The following is a 21,899-nucleotide window of genomic DNA, read 5'->3' as shown; positions in this document are numbered from 1 at the left end:
CAACTTTCCATCCTTCCACATGTAAAGGGGCCCCAAAACAGCATGACCACACACCACCCATGACAGGCTCAGGGGCCTAGACACAGCTTCTGTGGCAGACTTACTGGCAGGAACACTCAGATCCTGGAAAAGTCTTAAGCTGATACCACCCATGGATCCACCCAGGGATGAAGAAGTACCTGACATCCCAAACATTCCAACCATTAGATAAGGTGGTTAGATGTCCTTGAGTCTAGCACACACCTATTTTTGTTTTATAGATACCCACCAGACAATTGTCAGTCAATCAGGGTCCTGAACCTTGGATACCCCTCACCTCAACCTCTGCTGATAAAAACTCTACCCCACCTGAGCTCTGGGCTCTCTGCTCTCACCTCTGTGTTGGACAGACAGAGAGACCAAGCTCAGAGCTTGAAGAGAAAAAAGGCTCTTTGCTTTTGTATTTGGGATTCAGTCTCCGTGGTGGTCTTTTGGGGCTCCCCATGATCTGGGCATAACATACAGTCTCCCTGTGGAATCTTCACAGTGTGGATTCTATAGGGAACTACAGCTCAAACTTTAGTAGTTGAGATGGACTCAAGTATTCTTCTCAAGCATCAAGTAGAGACAGAAAATAAAAGGATTTCAAGCCACCAGCAAGGTGCTTATTCCATGGTACACCTCACATAGTTACTCAATTAAATTCCATAATGTGGAGAAGGTTTCCCTTGGGAACCTGGAAAGCTGTTAACTACAACTGTCTGCTCCCGGCTGGAGAGATGGCTCAATGGTTAAGAGCACTTACTGCTCTTCTATAGGTCCCAAGTTCAATTCCCAGCAACCCATGGTAGCTCACAACCACCTGTAATGAGATCTGGTGCCCTCTTCTGGCCTGCAGGGACACATGCAGGCAGAATACTGTATACATAATAAATAAATAAATTTTAATAAAATAAAATTTTAAAGACTGTCTGTTCCCTTCATTTTATGAGCGAGTAGGCCACAGGACACCCTGTGAGATGGCTCAGTGACAGTAAGCATGTGTCAAGAAGGGAGCCAACTGTGTGAGACAGTGAATGCCCAAGTACAGGACCCTTCCTCAATAGAACTCTACAGGGACAGAACAGTTGGTACCATGTTCTACCAACTACTTGTCAAAATGTAAAATAGTTGTGTCTCGTGTTGGCTTTGTATGTTCTGAAGTTGTCTTATAATAAAGAAGTAAGATTTTTCAGAATGTCCATGAAAGTCATTGCTTCATTAGAGCTGGCAGCATTAAATTTCTGATCTCTTCTCAGTACAGGGGCTGTTAGTGTGAATAGGGCAGGGCCCAGGCCTGAAGATGCTGAGCCATGGAGGCTTCATGAAAGCCATTGCTATCTTTAAGACTGGTAACAGGGCACACTTTCCTCTCTGAGAGGAAGTCATGGAATCTTCTGACCAGAGGTGGAGTTAATGAAGTACTAGGAAGGTTTACACGTGGTTTACCAATTAAAGAACAAATGTTGAAATCCAGGTATTGAATCTGAAGATGCTGGGGACCAGCCTCAGCAGTTTCGAGGGTCTTGAAGGGCAGGGATGTATGGCAGGTGCAAGAAAAGACTCAGACACACAAGCTGGGGCAAGATGATGAGTCTTGTCAGATCTGGAGATGTGCATTTTTTCTGTCTTCTCTCAATCTGACTCAAACCCAGTATTTATTGTAATAATACAAGGAAATAGGGGATGAGAAAATTCAACAGGTGAATTTTCCTGGGTTCTTCACAATAGTTTCACAAGTTCTTTTTGTAAATCAGCAAAGTGTACCCTGTGCCCCTTGATTGCACATAGCAGTTCCCAGGAAGAAAGCCAAATCACAACAGCTTATTCCTTTGCAGGTTAATAATTATCAGAACATCTGAGGTTGTCACCTCAGAGGCCATCTACCTGTGATTTCTCCGAAAGCACAGAAATACAAGCAATGGTTTAAGGTATGAGACTGCCAGCTTCCTCTCAGCTTAAGTCCTTCTTCATCACTCTGTAATTCACCACGTTGTCTTCTGACTGGTTCTGGACAACTCTTGTCTTCTATCCTATCTATATGTCACTCCATCTACAGTTTTCTGCCACCAGCCTTCTGGGTTTTTTCCCATGACCTGCAAAACAGCTTTAACTCCTGCCATTGTCAAAACCTCAATATCATTTCTAATTTCATAGATACCACCACAGGAAAGAGAAAGAAAATCATAAATAGCAAATAGAGTAGGAGGATCACAAGAACCAGTAACAGTTGGATGGGTGAGAACATGACATGCATATGCCATAAAGTCTGCCCTCACGGAAAAAAGGGTTGTTTTCTCCCTGGCCCACAGAAGGCAGGCTTAGTAGATTATCCAGTGGGGCAAGTCCAGGGGTTGATGTCCTCATTCTCCGGTACCTCCAGCACAGATTCCACTGGCAACATGTCAGGCTTTTCATATGTCCTCTCTGGTGAAAAGACAGGGAACATCATTCATAAATGGGCTTAAAAGTAGCAGCCCTAGAGGTTCTGGGAGGATTAGGTGCCTGTGAGTAAATAGCCCATCACTTTCTTCACATCAGATTCTACAAAATCTGAGCAAACATTAGTGATATGTTACCTAGGAGGAAATCTAGGCATAGAGGGGCTCTGTGAATGGCAGATTTTGATCTCTACGCAGTGCTCTTCTGTGTCTATAAATATCCCCCGGGAAGATGTGGTCTCAGTCATAGTGTGTGGAAGTATGAGAAATGCTTCATATTCTCTTCCAGTCTGTCTTGCTGGTGTTTTTTGGTTGAGATTCGGGGACTAACCACTGTGGCTCTGAGCAGACACTACTCTGAGTCCATCAAGATGCAAGTGCATCTTTGCCATTAGAAGGCTGGTCTCTGCTTAGAGTTCTACCAGAGAACACACTCTTGTCTCTGCCTTCAGTTTTCTCTTATAGCTATATGTGAGGAAGGACTGGGAAAGAAAAGGCTGTTTGAGAGGACAGACGTCCCTATCAGAGAGACCTGTGTGATTCATAGACAGAGTGGATCCATGCCCTGACACAATGTTCTGAATGCCACAGCTAACCAGTGTCTTCTCACTGTCCTGCAGGTCAACACCATGATGCACCCTCAAGTCTTCATTTCAGGACTCATACTGCTTCTCCAAGGTCAGTGAGTAGGTGAGCTGGGGGAGGCTAAAGAGGCTAGAGCTGGCATAAGAGATGACAATCCTTGGGCCTTTTCGATTATGGCTTATGTTGTGAGCAGAGAACCAGGATAAATTGTAGCTCCAAAGAACTTTCTTAATCTGTATGAATTTCAAAATTTATGGCTAAATAAACATGATCACCAAGAACATGTTAGGTTAAGAGTGAGAACACATGCATTCATGTGATGGACAAGTAAGGGTGAGTGCACATACATTCATGTGATAGACAAGTATGGGGTGAGAGCACATGGATGGATGCTAAGGACAAGTAAAGCTGATTGCATGTACATGCATGTGATGGATAAGTAAGGATGATTGCATGTGCATACATGTTATGGACAAGTAAGGGTGAGTGCACATGCATGCATGTTATAGTCAAAGGTTAATAAAAAAATTACAAACAGAGCTTTCCATGCATGATGACTACTCAAAGTCAGCCTTCATGGCATTTCTTTGTGTGTTTTTGCTTTTTAAAACCAAACTTCGGTGATTTATTTGGGAGCTGGGTGGCGGGCCCCCAAAGAACAAAAGAGCTAAAAGAGTAAGAAAGAACCAAAACGTTATTTGGCAAAATCAATACTGAGTGTCCTAGTAAGAAAAATATACTCATTACATAACAAGGAATGTGCTTTCTAGGTCACGTCCCAAACTCATAGCCTAGGTTATATATAGGTGATTGGTTAGGGAATCTCACAGTTAATTATTTTGTGCTTTTGTTTGTTTATTTGTTTGTTTCCAGTGCTGGGATACAACACAGGGACTAGCACGGGCTAGCCAAGCACTGTATCATTGAGCTGCAACTTTAGCCCTCAGAGTTCCTTTAAAGGCCACTGTGGAAGCTATTAGTATTAGAAATTTTATTTCATTATCCCACAAACAATTTTATTTAATCATTTCAATTTTAAAATTGCATCATTATATTATTGGTTGTGTATTTTTTTCTTTTCTTTTTTTTTAAAGATTTATTTATTTATTTATTATGTTTACAGCATGTATGACTGCAGGCCAGAAGAGGGCACCAGATCTCATTACAGATGGTTGTGAGCCACCATGTGGTTGCTGGGAATTGAACTCAGGACCTCTGGAAGGGCAGTCAGTGCTCTTAACCTCTGAGCCATCTCTCCAGCCCAGTGGTGTGCTTTCTATGTGATCTTACTTTACTAGTTAGTAGGTCTTAGTCAAGTTCTGGAATGTCACTAACTTTTAAAAAGGGACCTCTGCTTAGTTTATGTGTGAGTGTGTGAGTGTGTGTGTGTGTGTGTGTGTGTGTGTGTGTGTGTGTGTGTATCCACAGGCACGCTATGGTGTGCGCGCTCGCTTGTGTGTCTATGTGTGTGTTAAGGGTCAATCATAAAATTCAGAAGAAGCCTCAGTCTCTCCTTTCTGAAGACTGACTTTGAAGTTACTAAGGTTCTGCCTTGAAGCCAACAATGCTTTTCCAAAGCCCTGGCTCTGCTCTTTGATTAGGAGAGGTGGGAAGAGTTAGTGATTTTGTTGTTATAGCACTGTGGGGGAGTAGGAGGTGTTGCTGGAGGGCTTCTCTCCAGGTTCCCCAAGCCCTGCAGTCCCACAATCCACTTATAAAATAATCACTCAGACACTTATATCACTTATAAACTGTATGGCCGTGGCAGGCTTCTTGCTAACTGTTCTTTTATCTTAAATTAACCCATTTTTATAAATCTATACCTTGCCACGTGGCTGGTGGCTTACCGGTATCTTCACATGCTGCTTGTCCTGGCAGTGGCTGCAGTGTCTCTCTCCTCAGCCTTCTGCTTCCCAGAATTCTCATCTCTCCTTGTCCCACCTACTTCCTGCCTGGCAACCAATTTCTTGCCTGGTCACTGGCCATCAGTGTTTTATTTATATAGAGCAATATCCACAGCAAGGAGGGATGGTTTCACATAAGCTCTCCAAATCCTAGACCTGCCTTCAACTCAATAGTTAGATGAAGCTGGCCTTGAATTCCTCATCTTCCTCCCTCTACCTCCCAAGTTCTGAGTATACAAGTGAGTTCTAGGTTTACAAGTGAGTTCTAGGTATGCAAGTGAGTTCTGGGTTTACAAGCATTACTCATGGCATGGATTTTGAAATAAAAAGTTTTAAATTAAAAAACCACAACAACAACAACAACAAAAACATTTCAGCTGGTCTCAGTGGTAAATGTTTACTATCCCAGCACTCTGGAATCAGAGGTGGGAGATTTTGACTTTGAGACAGACAAGGTATAAAAAAGACCCTGTCTCCAAAGAAAGTCACTCTCTGAAGAAGATAAAAGTCAAGAAAAGTTTTGTGAATATCATACAACAGACAAGTTGTTTTGTTCACAAATGTACCCATTAAGTAATCACACTGAGGAAGAATATGCTAAGAGGAAACGGTTTACAGTCTTCAAATTCAGATAGTAAAACTGGACATTTAATCATGGGATTGGAGAGGTAGGGCCAGCCAAGCTCTGGGAGTTTGAAGTCTGGTTTATGCAGCAAGTTCCAGGACAGCCAAGGCTGCAAAGTGAGATCTTGGCTCAGAAAACCAAATGATAACAACAAACATTAAGTTGTCATTCCCTCCAACCCCCCCAACAACACACACACACACACACACACACACACACACACACACACACATTCACACCAATGATAAAGAAGGCTAGTGTTGTACCTGTTTCTCAAAACCCCCAGAGACCACCAAGGAACAGGTTTCAGATGCAAGGACATAAGAGTCCTTTTATTCAGGTTCACCCTGGGCCACCACACAGCAGATGGAAGGAAATGTGGCTGCAGCCCAGGTGTAGAGAGTTTTTATAGGAAAAACCACAAGCCAGGAATTGGCAACTTATGATTGGGTAGAAGGGATATGGCACAAGGTAAATTTCTGAAACTATTGGTCTAGACTTTGGGCATGAACACACATTTGAAACCATTGGGTTAGACTTTTGGTGGAACCACAACTCACTGAACAGGATAATCTGAACTACTCAGCAGGATTATCTAGATATCTTCAGAGCCACCTTCCTGAGGTAGTTCATGGAACTGTGAACAGCAGATGGTCTGAGATCGTGGCCCTTTCCCTAAGGTAGAGCCTGTAAAGTCAGGTCTAGGCCCTCACACTAGAGCTGTAGTTCAGTGGACAGCACTTGCCTCAGTTTTATAATACCTTAATTAAATTCCAGTTCAATACCCCCTACCGTAATTTTTCTGAAAAGTAATATGAACAAAATTTTAGGAAAATGTTGGGTACTGATTCTCAATTTATTCCCCCTCTCTTTTTTTTCCATCACAGGTGCTTTGGGCTCTTACACAGTAGTAGAAGGTGTGGTGGGTCACCCTGTCACACTGCCATATACTTACTCAACAAATGGGGGAGTCCATACCGCATGCTGGGGCCTTGGTGAATGTATGCTTTTTTATTGTTCTAAATCACTTATCTGGACCAATGGATACTATGTGTACTATAAGAGGAGCAGCAGATACCAGCTAAAGGGGCATATTTCAGAAGGAAACCTGTCCTTGACAATAGAGAATGCAGTTCAGAGTGACAGTGGTCCATATTGTTGTATAGTGGCAATTCCTGGATCTTTCCGTTTTATGACCTATTCCTTGGAAATTAAACCAGGTAAGCTTTCTTTATTTCCTTTGTTTATTTCTTCAAGTGACCCTAGTCCTCTGTGTGCTAATATTTTCTGTTTTTCTCTAAGAATGAAACCAAAGGTTGCTATAAATATGTTTGTGTATTGGTGGAGAGTTCTGCTCCCTGTCTGCCCTGCCTTGAGCCTTTGAAATAGTTCTCACATCCTATCACACAATTTGTTGCCTAAAACTGGAAATGTCCATATAGAAGAAGGTTCCCTAAATACCTGTTCACATGTTCCCCCATAGTGTGGTAACAGATGAGGAGCAATGGCTAGTCCATAAATGATGCTGACACACATTCCTCCAATGAACTTTGTTAGAATGAGGAGGCCTCAAGGCCAAGATCAGACCTCCAGCTGGGAGGGAGAGCATTAGACAGAAAAAATATCGTCTATGGGGTTCATCCCTTGATGGTGGGTGAAGAGGCTTCCAGGGAAGGAGGGGCTTCTCTTTACAACCTGAGGAGTTTCATTAAGAGCAGAAATGTGAAAGGGAGGGAGGGAGGAATAGAGAGAGAGATTGCTGCCATGACTGGAATGGCAGGTCTACAGAGGATCCTCTTCAGAGAGCAGCCTGCAGAATAATCCTCTCAGCATTCCCCCTGAGGGGTCTCAGGCTGGTCCCCAGAGTAAGGAGAAAGTCTGACTTGTTAGATTTTTTTGGTGGAGGTGTTAGCTGCTAGGTCTCAGGATGAAGGCAAACTAAGGTGCTTGCTAACATATCAAAGCAGACACTAGCTGCCATTCTCTCAGCAATGCCAGTGCCTGGCACACCCCGCCCCCTCCATAAATTCTCCAGTTTAGGGACTGGGCTGGGCTGCCCCTCCCCCAGCTGCTCATCCCTATTTAACCCAGCCTTTTTGGCTAGACAGGCCCCTTTCGGTTCTTGACCTCTTAGCCCCCACTGTTGGCTCCTTGCTTTCCCCTCTCCTCACATGGGGAGTTCAGTTTGCTGGTCAAGTTCACTCTGGACCCTTTTAGACGCCTCTGTCTGTTTTCTCCCTCATATCTACAGTAAATCATTTTCCCACCATGAGTAGGAGTAGTCATGTCTTCCTTTTGTTTTGTTTTGTTTTGTTTTGTTTTGTTTTGTTTTGTTTTGTTTTTCTTTCATTCAGGAAGGAAGTTTTCTATCATGTGATTTAGTTCACCATAGCTTAAGTGACAGAAAGCATTGATCAGCAACATGTTGATTAGGTCTGTAAATCAGGGCTGCTGTTAGGGCACATAGCAGACAGACTCTAACTATATCAGAGAGCAGCAGGAAGGTAGGGCTTGACCTATTCAGACTGTGGGATCTGGTCTAAGGGTGCAAACCCATGTTCTAACAGAAGTTTATGAAACCCCCAATCTGGAATCATTACATTTTCTTTGTCTTTGTTTCCTTCTTTCCTTCCTTCTTTCTTTTTTTTTTCTTTCTTTGCTTCTTTCTATGTTTCTTCCTTCATTCCTTCCTTTTTTTTTCTTTCTTCTATTCTGTTTTGGTCTTGGTTTTTGTTTTTGTTTTTTCCCTCCAGAATTTCTCTGTGTAGTCCTGGCTAGTTCTGTAGACCAGATTGGCCTTGAACTTACAGAACTCCCCCTGCCTCTGCCTCCCGAGTACTGGAATTAAAGGAGTATACCACAAGAACCTTGATGAACATATCCTGATTTTTTTTTTTTTTGCACTGACTAAAACAATAGGCTCATGAGGACTTCCTGGCTTCTGGTGCTGTTCTGAATCTCTTTTTATTTAAGGGTTCACACAGACAATGGAAATCAATAATAGATATACTAGAAACCATCAGTCTCTATATTTTTTAATTAAGAAGTCTGTAGTCTTTTAGCTTCTAGATTTCGTTATACATCCATCCATTCATTTATTTTTGTGTTTAATTAGATTTTTTTAAAAAGCACTTTTTTTAAGATTTATTTATTTCTTATGTATACAGTGTTCTGTTTGCATGTATGCCTGAAGGCCAGAAGACAGAGCCAGATCTCATTACAGATGGTTGTGAGCCACCATATAAGTGCTAGGAAATGAACTCAGGACCTCTGGAGGAACAGCCAGTGTTCTTAATCTCTGAGCCATCTCTCCAGGCATGTTTTTTTAAATTAATTAATTTATTTTTCTATTATCAGCTTGATACAGTATAAATTCTTATCCTAATAGTAAAATGTTTGATTGAGGCTTGCCCAGTAATTGAGTAAAACCAAAACTTATTATGAGCCACAGTCATCCTAGGGTCGTCCCCCCCACCCCACCCCACCCCCGCTATATAGCCTCCCTGGTTCTGTGGGTTTTAGTCTGATTGATTGTTCTTTGCTTTATATCTCGATTCCACTTATGAGTGAATACATACCATGTTTGACCTTCTGGGTTTGGGTTACCTCATTCAGGATGATATTTTCTAGTTCTATCCATTGCCTCCAAATTTCATGAAGTCATTGTTTTTCTCTGCTGAGTAGTACTCCATTGTGTATATGTACCACATTTTCTTAACCCATTCTTCAGTTGATGGGTATGGAGGTTATTTCCAGGTTCTGGCTATTACAAATAGTGCTGCTATGAACATAGTCCCGGCCACTTATTTAAAAAAAGATTTATTTATTTATTATGAATACATCATGTATGACTGCAGACCATAAGAGGGCACCAGATCTCATTACAGATGGTTGTGAGCCATCTAGTGGTTGCTAGGAATCGAACTCAGGACCTGTGAAAGAACAGTCAGTGCTCTTAACCTCTGAGCCATCTCTCCGGTTCCTCAATTGAATTTTTAAAACTGCATTTATTATTGTGTGATGTGCATGAGATGGGTTTGCATACCATGATGAATTTGCCAGAGGGCAAACTCTTGTGCTTGGTACTCTCTTTATGATTTTATGTGAGTTCTAGTGATGTAAGTCAGCTGAACATGTTTGCAAGTCAAGAACCTCTACCCATTGAATCAATTTACTGGATCTCTGTTTATTAACTGACTGATTTCTTGATTTTTATACTGGGCCTTGCTTTGTAAATCAGGCTGACCTGGAACTTCTTGCTCACACCTTAGCCTCCCCAGTGATGGTATTATAGAAATGCGCCACATTTCTTGTTAGGATGAAGTCCATTCTGATGGGGCAAGAAGCTGCCTTTCAAAACTATGGCTGGGAGGCAACTCAAGGAATCCTGAAGAAGCTAGTCATGGAGTATGAAAGAATGATGTATAGAGACAGCTTTGGGGAGGAGACATAAGGTTCCTAGTGCCTATCACAGGTGTGAAATTATGTTACTAACTTGGCTGAAGTTAATTGATTCTGACATCCAAGGGTGCCCACTCACATGAGAATAAACCCATGTTCAAACAGGAACACACAGGCATACACACACACACACACACACACACACACACACACACACACACACAGATAAATCCCTTTAAAAAAGTAAACTGCCTTGGGGGCTGTGTATAAATGTGTCTATCATGCCTGAACCCTTGGGTTTTGTCCCAGAACTGCAAACACAATAACCTAGTAAGGCCTCTGGCTGAAGCTTGGGAAGGCAGTTGTCCAGTAAACATTCCCTCCTAAACTCTGGGGTTAGAGCCCCAGCACCAGAAGTAGGATAGGCATGTCCTTACAGCATAGCATTACTAATTTAAGTTCATTAATTGAAGGTTTTATGGAGCTTAGAGATTCGTTAGCAGGTCAGTGCTTACAAAGTCACCCTGAGTCACTGTAGTCCCTAACTGAGCCAGCAACTGTTTCCTCCTTTAACAACCAAGTCCACATCTTCTCATGGTTTAAACACGTGGAGCTTCCTCTTCAGCTGCTCTGGGACCCTCATCAGCTCCTTTGACTTTCCCATCTACCTGGGAGAAAAAAAAAATGCCCCAGGGCAAGAGAAGCAAAGCTCCTGAGCTGGTGATTCTTTCCTGGCTTTGTTCTCACAGTGATCTTCTGACTAGATTTTTCACATGCTTGCTTTTCTCCACCTCAGAGATTTATGCTCTCCAGGGAGGGGGTGTACTGTGCTCAGGCCTCTGCCCACACATTAGACTGGATCAGCAAACTAACCAGACCAGGTTAGAAACAGACCCCCTGCTGCTGGGAAGAGTTTTACTGCAGCACAGCCACACCCACTCCTTGCTAAGTTGTCAGCAGTGACTTTCATTGATTGACATGAGTGCTTGCTCCTGAACACCTCTTTTTATGTCCCTGAGACAAAAATCCTTTCATCTGACCCTCTCCATAAAAGGGGCTTGAGGGCCAGTGAGATGGCTCAGTGGGGAAAGGTGCCCACTGCTAAACCTAACGACCTGAGTTCAATCCCTGGGCCCACATGGTGGAAGGAGAGAACAGACTCTGAAAAGTCATCCCCTGGCATCCGCATTTGTGACATCCCACAAACACACAAATAAATGAATAAATTAATGTATTGAATTTAAGGGGGATGCTCTACTCCCACTACTTCCCTATACATAGTAGGAACACTACAGGTTTTCTGTTTGTTTTTTATTTCAAGGTAAGCACACACTACATTAAGGGACTACACTGTATTCAAGGTCAAGAAGAGTTTTTAAAGCAATTATTCTTTGTTGCTGAGGTTTTATTTTGTAGTTAGCACAGTCAAGATCAAAGGAGATTACTTATAGGGAACACATGTGTCTGTTAACACAGACAGCATGAGTCCTGGCTGACTGTGTGATCCCAGCATCACTTTGCCTTAGCTGCTGACTAGGAACTCTGCACACTGAGACCATCAGTAGCTGTTTGGATCCTTGCAGCACTTTGGATGCTGTTGACTTGTCAATTGTAAGTTGAGCCTGTCTAATCCAAACATCCCAAGTCTACAGTGCTCCAAAATCTGGAACCTTTTGAGTATGGACTTGATAATTCACCCTGAAAACTCAACATCATGAATGTATCATGTACAGAATTATTCACAGTTTATAAAATAACCTTTTAAGATATATATATATATATATATATATATATATATATATATATATATATATATATATTATATGAATGGTACATCAATCCATGTTTATACTTGAGCCATACCCATAAGATATTATCTATATGCAAATATTCCAAATATTTAAGCAAGATTTAAATTCTCAGTCTATGCCAAGCATTCTTGGATAAGGGGTATTCACCTTGTCTGTCTTACATTGGAAGGAACCATAGACAATATCCACTCTTGACCCAATTGTGCAAATCCCATTTAGTTGGGGCTTGTGTGGGATCTGCAAGCTAAGATGCAGGGCTGTATGTTGTGTCCTCTGAGGACTGACTGAAATGAACATGCTGGGCCTGGAAATGTGGGTGAAGTCAGTCACCACTGACAGCAGTGCCAGCCCCTCATAATCTCACAGTCTCACAGCTATGCTTAGACATCTGAGGATCTGACACCTGTCATTTATACAGTGTCTCCTTAGGAACATGGGCTCTGTGCTCAGCTCCATGTGATAAGTGTAGCTGCCTCCTATTGGTCCTGCCCACTCCTAGTTGGTCAATGACAAAGAACAGAAGTTCAGGAGAGGAGCCTCTCTGGGGACAGCCTCTCATGGGTGGTATAACAGAAGCACTTGCCTGTTCTTGCTTGACTGATCCTTGTTTATTTTGATTTTCAAATCCAGAAATTTCCACAAGTCCTCCATCTAGACCCACAACTACAACTAGACCCACAACTACAACAAGACCCACAACTACAACAAGACCCACAACTACAACAAGACCCACAACTACAACAAGACCCACAACTACAACAAGACCCACAACTATTGCAACAAGACCCACAACTACAACAAGACCCACAACTATTGCAACAAGACCCACCCATGTACCCACATTACCCGGAGTCTCCACCTCTACTCCTCCAGCACACACGTAGACTCACACACCAGGTACAACCCATGTGGTTCAGGACCCAGAGTCCTTATCATGAGAGTCGGTAGGACACAGACACTGAGTCAAGTCAGAAGCATAATATAGGTGAAGAGTTGTTAGCTGGGCCAACAACAGCTTCACAAAGTCTGTAACTTCCCAGTCATAATTTACATTCTCCTCTGCTGTGCAAGAGCTTGAACATGGAAGATACTCACCTCTCTATATATATCAGAGTCCCCAAGGATTCACTATTAGCCAGACTATCCACTATTAGGTGGATCATTGATCCTGGATAGCTGATGAGGATGGTGGGAAGCTGGTCCAGCTGGACATGACTATCTGATGAAATTTAAGGACTGACTGAGAACTAGGGTCAGGATAGGGAGACTCTTGACCATTTACATCCATCCTGAAATTGGGCCATCCATGTTGTTCATTGAGCTCTTCATCATGGAAAGAAGTACGGATAATCTGGGGTTAAATAAGTCCTGCAGTTAGGGGGTTAGAGAGAAACTTCCAGGTCCCTCTCCTAAAAGGTCAAATGACCCTTGTCTTGATAAATTGTAATCTTAACTGAGTGTTCAATCCTCCATGTGTTAATATTGACTGTATGTGTCAGAGGAGTTCAGGAGTCTAGAATGGGAAGTATGAGATAATTCTGAATCCTGATAAAGCTGTTCAGAATAATAGGACACATCACTTGCTCAGACAATGCCAATCTTTGGATACATTTCTCAGAGGAGTCAGCTGAGGCAGAAATGGGTAGGAAGGAGCCGTTCCTGCTTAGAGGCTGGGGGAGGCAATGGGGGAGGAGACAGTAAGTTTTGTTTCTATTTCCTTGGTGGAAATAGGAATTACAGCAAATATATTTGAATAATGTTCTTCCACAAACCATGTTGTGATGTAGATTTCTGAAGGATATTTCTTACATTCAGGAATGGGAGAGGGGGGTTAGAAATACCAGGTTCCACATCATTATTCCTGGAAGGTCTTACTAAGGGCCTAAGTCAAAAAACAGAGCCTACACTGAAGATGTTCCCTAAACCTAGTCATTGCCTCTGGTTCCTTGGAAGAGCTCTCACATTGAATAGCATGTAAGCACAGTAATGTGAAAATGAGGAGGACTGTGAGTCATCCAACCTTATTCTGTTGGGCAGGCCAGTATTAGCAGTAGTTGGGGACTTCCATAGACCTGTAGTGTTCCCACTCATTGTGTGGCACTGTGTGTACATGGCCAGCAGAGATGTCTGTCATTTGCTAAAAGTAGAAATATGGAGGCATGTGATGTCTGCTGCTCCATCTGTAAAATGCAGTGAAGGGGCTCCTTGTCAGGATGTTACAAACCTTGTGTATGTCTGATATAGGGTTGTGTGTTTCATACATAGACACAGAGAAACATTGAAAACAATAGATTCCTTGTTATAAAATAGACATTTCAAATGCACTTCAAATATATGATGTTCAAAACATGCTGTCCAGTGTGTCTCCCACCATATTCAATATTAACTCTCTTGTTGAGCAGATTGGAAGAGCACTTTGATATCCTCAAAGAATAATTACACTGTAAGTATATTCCTCTCCAATTTATTAGCCATGTTAACTTATATATCTTCTGGGAAACAATTTGTATTTAAAGATCTTGTCTGTAAAATTAGTTCCCAGACATTTGCATTAAAAAAAGAAGAAGAAAGGGGGGCTGGAGAGATGGCTCAATGTTTAAGAGCACTGGCTTGCTCTTCCAGATGTCCTGAGTTCAATACCCAGAACCCACATGGTGTCTCAGGGTCATCCATTATGAGATCTGGTGCCCTCTTCTGGCAGGCAAGCAGACATACAGGGAGAACGCTGTATGTATAATAAATAAAGAGAATAAGAAGGAGGAGGAGGAGGAGGAGGAGGAGGAGGAGGAGGAGGAGGAAAAGGAGAAGAAGAAGAAGAAGAAGAAGAAGAAGAAGAAGAAGAAGAAGAAGAAGAAGAAGAAGAAGAAGAAGAAGAAGAAGAAGAAAGGAAAAGAAGTCACTTATAGTGGTATCTTCCTTATTCTTAGGACTCAGGAAGTTAAAACAAATATCAGAAGTTTGAGGCCAGCCTGGACCATTAGGCCACTTGGGCTACATAGTGAGACCTTGTCTCAAAAACTGTAGATAAACAAATTAATAAATATATAAATATAAAGAAATTAAGAGTTGGACACTTACAAAAGATGTTTGAATTCAAGATGTTCACTTACAGTCTCTTAATATTGTTTTTCTACCCACTGACCATTCTCTATAAAGCCCACTGGTGATATTTTTTCCCACACACAAACCTCCAATAAGGTATTAAGGTCTTAGACATTCTGAATTTTGCATGATTTTTTTCTAGACTTTCTTGAGAAAAATCTAAGGCCCTCTGCTTCCAGGATTCTTGCCAGAGGTCTTTATTTACAAATAGCAGAGGGAAATCATCAATAGGATTTTTCTCGTTTGGTTCCAGGATGAAGCAATGTTTGTTTTAGTATGTGTAAGTAGTGCAAGAGAAATGGTGGGTGAGGTAAGAAAAAAGCCAGCCTGGGGGTTGTGAGGATTATTTGGCTGTTGGAAGCAGCAGAGCCCTTGTTAGCATGTGCAAGGCCCTGGGTTTGAACTGCCCAAAACCACCCAGCATCATTAAAACCCTCAAGACAAAATGGAGATCTTTATAGGGCCAAATGCCCTAATTAATGCTTTTATACATATTGATAGCCAAAAAATAACACAAAGGCTAAAAGTAAGTTTCTTTTGTTTGTTTTTTGAGACAGAGTCTCATGGAGTCCCGCTGACCTTGAACTTACTGCAAAGCTGAGGATGACCCTGAACTCCTGACCCTCTTGCCTCTGTCTTTCAGGACTAAAATAAAAGGAGTGAATCCCACCATAACTGCCCCCCTCCTTTGAGACATCATCTTATTTCATACCTCAGGATGGCCTCAAACTCACAATCTTCTGCCTTAGCCTACTGAGTACTGGGGTTATAGGCCTGTGTCACATGCCCAGGTTGACACTAAAAATGTAATGATCTAATTGACATTAGCATCCAGTTGTCTGGCAGATATGGAAAGAACCTGTATATACTAGTTAAATATCAGAAACCATTAAGTATATGTTGCTAAGGGAGCAGCCTTCTGGTTCTGCTCCCTTAGCAAGATATACTTAATGGTTCTGCATATCCAGGTGGTTCTTGCCCTCAGTTACCTGAGTAACAGTCATGCTTAGCAGCAAGGAGAAATATGGAGTTAAATTCATAATAAGTGGTATCATAATCTGGACTCTTAAGAGGTCAAGCTATCTCAGCACACAGGTTTGTTTTCAGGATGTTTGTTTGAGACAGAATCCAGTGGAGCTCAGGCTGGCTTTGATACTGCTATGTTGCCTGGAAAATTCTGTTGTTCCTGATTCTCCTGCTTCCACGTCTCAGGTCCTGGGATTAAGGTGTGCATGCCCATGCCTATTAATAGTAGCATACATTTTAACCAGTTGATCAAATTCCTAGACTCAGTTTCCTGGTTGAAGAAAATTTGTGAAGATGAATGAGAAAGTATAAGCATTGCTGCCATTCATAATCAGAAAAATGTTATGATGTAAATGTTCAAATGGACACAGTGGACACACCAGTGATCCAAGCACTCAGGAGGTATACATAGATCAGAAGTTCAAGGTCATTGTGAACTAGTGAGTTCGAGGCCAGCCTAGTATACAGGAGGCCCACACAAGCAAAGACCTGGTCTCTGATCCTCCCTTTCCTTGCAGTTAACGCATCCCATGGGCTCTGTTTAGGGTTGGTAGATTAGTGATAAGGTATTAGAGGGGCCTCACCTGCTGCCCAGCCTGTCTCCTGCTTATTCCAGTATGTGGTGATCCCTCATTACCTGCACCAGGGCACTAGGGGAGATTCTGCATTTCTGTCTGATCACATGGCAATAATCAGGCTGCATCCAGGAGCAGTGACTTTGATGTGTTCTCTTCTTTCCTACCTTTGTGATTTCTCTTGTTTCCCATGATGATATTGTTGAATGTTCTGGAACATAGTAGATTAGGCAAATGAGACATTATTTGGGTGCCCCTGACTAATGCTGGAACAGACTATTTGAAGGTGGCACCCAGGCCTACGTGGCCCTCTCCATGAGTTGTTCATGTGTACACAGTGTTTCTCTCTGTGTAGTCCATTCCCTGTGTAAGAACTTCAGCCATGCACTTTACAAAACACCATGCATGAGCCCATCACAGACCCGTTTCACAGGAAGTGGGGAATAAAAATATGCCGGTCAGATTTCAGATGTTTCCCTTCGTTATTTCAAAGGTGCCCATTCAAAGTGATTGTTTAAGGTGGATCTAGTGTCATGTGTTTATAATACCAGCATTTACAAGTCTGTGGCTAGCCTGGGCTACATATCAGATCATGTCTGAAAGGGAGAATTACATAGAAATTGAGTAAAAATCCACAAATGTTGTCCCTTCCTTAGTCCAAAGTTGTTTATCCTTCCCTTACAGGCTTGTTCTCTAGCAGCTCATTAGAAAGAATCCAGACTCTTTGTTTGTTTCAGTGAACAATAATTTACCAATCTCATTCTATCAAAATAGGCCAAGTGGATGAATATCCCAGACAATGAATGGAAAGAATATCCTTCCTGTGGGGTACAGGAAGGAATTACCCAAGGTTACCAGGGAATAGTTCAATCAAAAACAGAAACAATATCCTTGATTAGGAGAAAATATCATGGATGTTTCTGATGACATGTTCAATTTTCCTTTCAATTTATCCCACCTCTTCCCACCCCAATTTAGAGTACATCCTTATGAAAAAGAAGTCGGGGTCTTTAAGGTAAGCTGGCATGGATTGTGTTGATTACTTTTGAACTAACAGTCTTTTTTTTTAATTTTTTTTATTCATTTTACATACCAACCAAAGATCCCCCTCCAATCCCTCCTCCTGCTCTGCCCCCCACCCCTACCTTCTCCCTTCCCACCCCTCATTCCCTCTTTCAAAAGGGTAAGTACTCCCAGTGGGGGTGGGGAGGAAGAGCTAAGCTTGGTACATTCAGTTGAGGCAGGATCAAGCCCTTCCCCAGGGCGTCAAGGGTGAGCAAATTGTCGGACTGTAGGTAATAGGATCCAGAAAGCCAGCTCATGCACTGGGGATAGATCCTGATCCCACTGCCAAGGGCCCCTCAAACAGACCCAGCTACACATCTCTCTCCCCTATGCAGAGGGTCTAGTCTGGTCCCATGCAGGTTCCACAGCTGTCGATCTAATGTTGGTGAGATCTTATGAGCTTGTGAACTAACAATCTTTAGAAACTCTCTCTATGTTCTCTTTTGCTACTAAGTCAATTCTTTACTATTTGATTCATTGATTGTTTGGGTGATTTGAGGCATAGTCTTATTATGTGGTTCAGACTGGCCTGGAACTCACAACACTCTTACCTCAGACTCTTTTGTGCTGGGATTACAGTGTGTTCCACAATGCTTGGCCTCCATTCTGTGCGTTGGATCCCAATATAAAGGTTAATGAGTCCCTTTCTTGTTGCCCTCATTTCTCAGAGATATATTCAGCATTCCATATTTCCTGCATTTACGGTAGGACAGGAACAGAAGGCCCTTGATCCTCATCTCCTATAGGTAGTCGCTGAGGTGTAAGTTTTGCGTCCTGGAGCTGGTGTTGAAGGAGTTGACTTGATCCACTCTTGTTTCCTCAGTGTTTTCTTTCACTGAGTTCCTATTCTATTAAAAACTGATGAAGTGTATCACAAAGCATATAAGCTAGTAGACAGGTCCTTTTAGGTCTTTTTTAGGCAAGTATGGTGGGGTGACAGTGTTAGAAGGTGGCTGTTCCAGGAAGCCCTAGGGAGCAGAGGCTTTAGAGGAAGATCATTTCTGAGACTGCCGGGACTGTAACTGGACTGTGGTATGGCCAGTGTCTCCACACTCCACACCGGTCCCCTCTGCTCACTACACTGGTGTCTGCCTCGCAGGCTCTTTACTGCCCTTGTCCTGTTACTGCACTTGGAAGCTCTTTTATTCTCTCCAGTGTTGTCTGCCCTCTTCTACAGCCACCTAATTTTCCTCAATTTACTAAAGATTGGCTGTCCACAGGACTATGTCTTTTTTTTTTTTTTTTTTTGGTTTTTCGAGACAGGATTTCTCTGTGTAGCTTTGTGCCTTTCCTAGAACTCACTTGGTAGCCCAGGCTGGCCTCGAACTCACAGAGATCCGCCTGGCTTTGTCTCCTGAGTGCTGGGATTAAAGGCGTGTGCTGCACCGGCCACCGCCCAGCTAGGACTGTGTCTTTAATTAAGTGTAATTCCACGTCCTTCAGGCTGCCTCCATAGACTTACCTGTGTCTGTGTTAAGCACAAGAGCCCAGCCATAGACTGGGTCTTGACCAGTGTCAGGGCATTCACTTCTAAGTGCCTGACACAGTTAGTTCTTATTCAATGTCTGTCACACCTTCCCTTCACAGTAATAAATCTATAAGGTAGGAACTACTATTAGTCTCATCCTACAGATTAAAAACACACAAGTCCCTAAATATGAGGTCACACTACACTGGCCTCAACCTCAGGAACCCATGCTTTTAAATCTAACTGGTAAAAAATTATATGAAACAAAATAACTGTTTCTGAAAATGGAAAGGAACCATTCCTTAGAGTTGGAAGAACATATAGCATCATTTTAGTCCATAATTCGTGTTCTTGTATTAGTAAAGTATCTTTATTTTCAAAGATTTAATTTAAACTTCTTATTTGTGTATATGAGAGAGAAAGATAGGGGTAGGGATAGGCAGAGGTGGGGGCAGAAACAGGGACAGGGACAGGACATGGAGAGGACAGGCATGAATGTGTTCAAATACACATGCACGATGGCCAGAGGAGGACAGGGAGTGTCATTCTCCATCCCTCACTTTGTCCTCTGAGGCAGAGTCTCCCTTGGACCTACAGTTCACATTGTTTTCTTTGCAAGATCAGAAAGCCCCAGTAATCCTCCTGCCTCTGTCTCCCTCAGTGCTGGGTTACAGGGATGCAGGCGATGTTCTACCTGTCATCTGGGGGCCTGCATCTGAACTCTGGTTCTCCTGTTTGTGCAAGGACCATGCTTAACTGCTGAGTCATCTCTTCAGCCCCCAATGTTACTTTTTAATCACTTAATAGAAAAGAAAACATTGGAGAAAACACAACCCCTTAAGAAGAGGAGAAGTCGGGCGAGGTGGCACACCCCTGTTACCTCAACACTCAGTAAGCTAAGACAGGTACTGTAAGTTAATGTCCAGCCCAGACCTCTAGCAATGACCTGCCCTGTCTAAAAATAAGTAAATAATTCCAGGTGTGGAGACTCACACCTTTAATTCCTGCTCAGCAGACAGGTGGGTGAGTCTCTATGAGTCCAAGCCAGTAGGGTCTATGTAGTAAGTTACAATACAGCCAGGGAAACATAGTGAAACACTGACAAAAACCAAATGAATGAATGAATGAACAAATGGATGAATGAAAAATAAATAAAATATGAACAAATAAATCAAAAGCAATAAAGAAAGCCACACAACCAAACTAACCACTGCATGACACACTCTGGACATTCTCTCATGACTTTCTCTGTCAGTTATATCACACTGACTCAGGAGTGTCCTGACCCTACACTGTTTCCCTACATGTGTGACTGTCCCAGGCAGAGCGGAGCTGGATCTCTCTTGTTCTGTGTAATTCTCAGCACAGGCATGTTCCTTATGTGGCCGACTGGAGATGCTCATTTTGGTTTTGCATTTCAGTACTACAAATGACAAAACAACACTGTGTCGAAACATCACCCATGAGTTCATCTGTTTTCTTCCCTGGTTTGTCTCTCCATGAATTCTAGAAGCTCGAATGTCAGTCCCCTGTACCTACCCTGATTAACAGGGGCACAGGATGAGCTCTGCAAGTAAAGCCCCTTCCACAGCTGTTGGGATGGGCCAGCTGCAAACATCTTCAGTGCTCTCCCCAAATTCCTTTCAGTCCAGTGTCTGATGTTTGTGTGCTTGTGAAGTCTGTGAATGTGTGTCATACATGTAGTCTTTGAAACTGTACCACAGACCACTGGCTCCAGTGCAAAGACACTACTTTGTTGTTTAAATGTTTTTCTACTCCATGATTAATGTTAGAGAATTTAGATGATACGCAGGTTTCAAGACCTTTTCTTTTTTCACTAAAGAAAACTTTGTATTATTGTGTGAATGATGTTCGTGTGTGCGTGCATGTGTGTGTGTGCGTGTGTGTGTGTGTGTGTGTGTGTGTGTGTGTGTGTGTGTGTGTGTGTGTTGCAGGTTCCATGGCACCTGTGGAGGTCAGAGAACAGCACTGTGGAGCTCTTTCCTTCTGCCTTTCCAAGGGCTCCAGGGATCTCACACAGGTCACAGGCTCCCTAACCCTTTCTAAAGTGTCACAGTGCAAAGTAAATACAAATCGTCCATTTCCTAGCCCAGTTCTAAAATGTACATCCTGATATGGTACCTTGGTATGATGCCTAGATATCTGTCTCTCTAGGTCTCCCATTTTGTTTTGTTATATTAGTATCTTGAAGAACTCCAATATGAGCTGCTTTTTTATAAAAAAATAATTTTTATTAGTCTGAGGCCTATTAAACTTTTCTATGACTTAATAGGAGGGCCCTGTGTGGTGCTGGTCACTGTTAACAGTTTTTGTGAATGGGGCTCCTGGAGTCCGGAGCTCACATCATAAATGAAAGTTCTGCTCAGACCTGAAAGGTGACCTCTTGTTCTTTCTTCAACCTCTCTCTTTGCAGTGGTTGCATTCTGTATCTCTAAGAATGGAGCTTTGCAAAACACAGCAGATGTGCGGTCAGGAGCTGAAGACAGTGTCTACAGAATTGAAGACAGTCCTTAAACTGCTGAATGAGTCCCAGTGGCCCTCTCCGGGCCTTCTGCCTGAGACTGGAAAGACAACCGGATTGGACAGTGTGAACACCCTTTACAGCTCCAGGGATATTTTCTGTGTCAGTTCATCCAGCAGTGGTGGAGAGGGTGACCCTCAGCTGTTTGTGCTCAAACTCACTATTAACATCATCCTAATCCTTATATCAATACTGCCTCAGTTTCTCCAATCACTGCAGTATATTCTTCTATCAAACATGAACTTTTTAGTATTTTGTTGTTCCTCTAGTCAACACAGCATCTGTAATAAAGGAAATAGACTCCTGTCTTGATTATTAAAACTATTAAGAAAGGAA

General features: G+C 42.5%; 1 protein-coding gene and 1 pseudogene across 11 annotated transcripts in view; one reads left to right on the top strand and one right to left on the bottom strand.

Moving 5' to 3' along the window:
- LOC102912248 (fatty acid-binding protein, heart pseudogene) overlaps positions 1-5,997 on the bottom strand; it is an 87,551-nt pseudogene extending 81,554 nt beyond the window's left edge. The window contains exon 1 of the transcript XR_013053245.1: positions 5,840-5,997. The product of XR_013053245.1 is annotated as a fatty acid-binding protein, heart pseudogene (transcript). The remainder of the gene's footprint in view (positions 1-5,839) is intronic.
- LOC121831771 (T-cell immunoglobulin and mucin domain-containing protein 2-like) lies at positions 1,880-21,899 on the top strand. 10 transcript variants are annotated; one of them, XM_076578230.1, is made up of 6 exons: positions 2,381-2,525; positions 3,080-3,137; positions 6,461-6,793; positions 14,188-14,228; positions 17,467-17,503; positions 19,829-21,449. In XM_076578230.1, exons 2-5 carry the CDS (start codon positions 3,089-3,091, stop codon positions 17,479-17,481), a joined length of 438 nt encoding a protein of 145 aa, XP_076434345.1. In that variant the 5' UTR covers positions 2,381-2,525; positions 3,080-3,088; the 3' UTR covers positions 17,482-17,503; positions 19,829-21,449. The 10 variants fall into 10 exon arrangements, 5 of the variants coding, with proteins under 5 accessions (XP_076434341.1, XP_076434345.1, XP_076434342.1 ...); XM_076578229.1 differs by lacking the exon at positions 19,829-21,449 and adding an exon at positions 21,456-21,899 and having other exon boundaries at positions 2,382-2,525; XM_076578226.1 differs by lacking the exon at positions 14,188-14,228 and having other exon boundaries at positions 2,380-2,525.

This window comes from Peromyscus maniculatus, chromosome 8 (genome assembly GCF_049852395.1).
Source record: "Peromyscus maniculatus bairdii isolate BWxNUB_F1_BW_parent chromosome 8, HU_Pman_BW_mat_3.1, whole genome shotgun sequence".
NCBI classification, from domain to species: Eukaryota; Metazoa; Chordata; class Mammalia; order Rodentia; family Cricetidae; genus Peromyscus; species Peromyscus maniculatus.
This window is presented reverse-complemented; position numbering and strand designations above follow the sequence as displayed.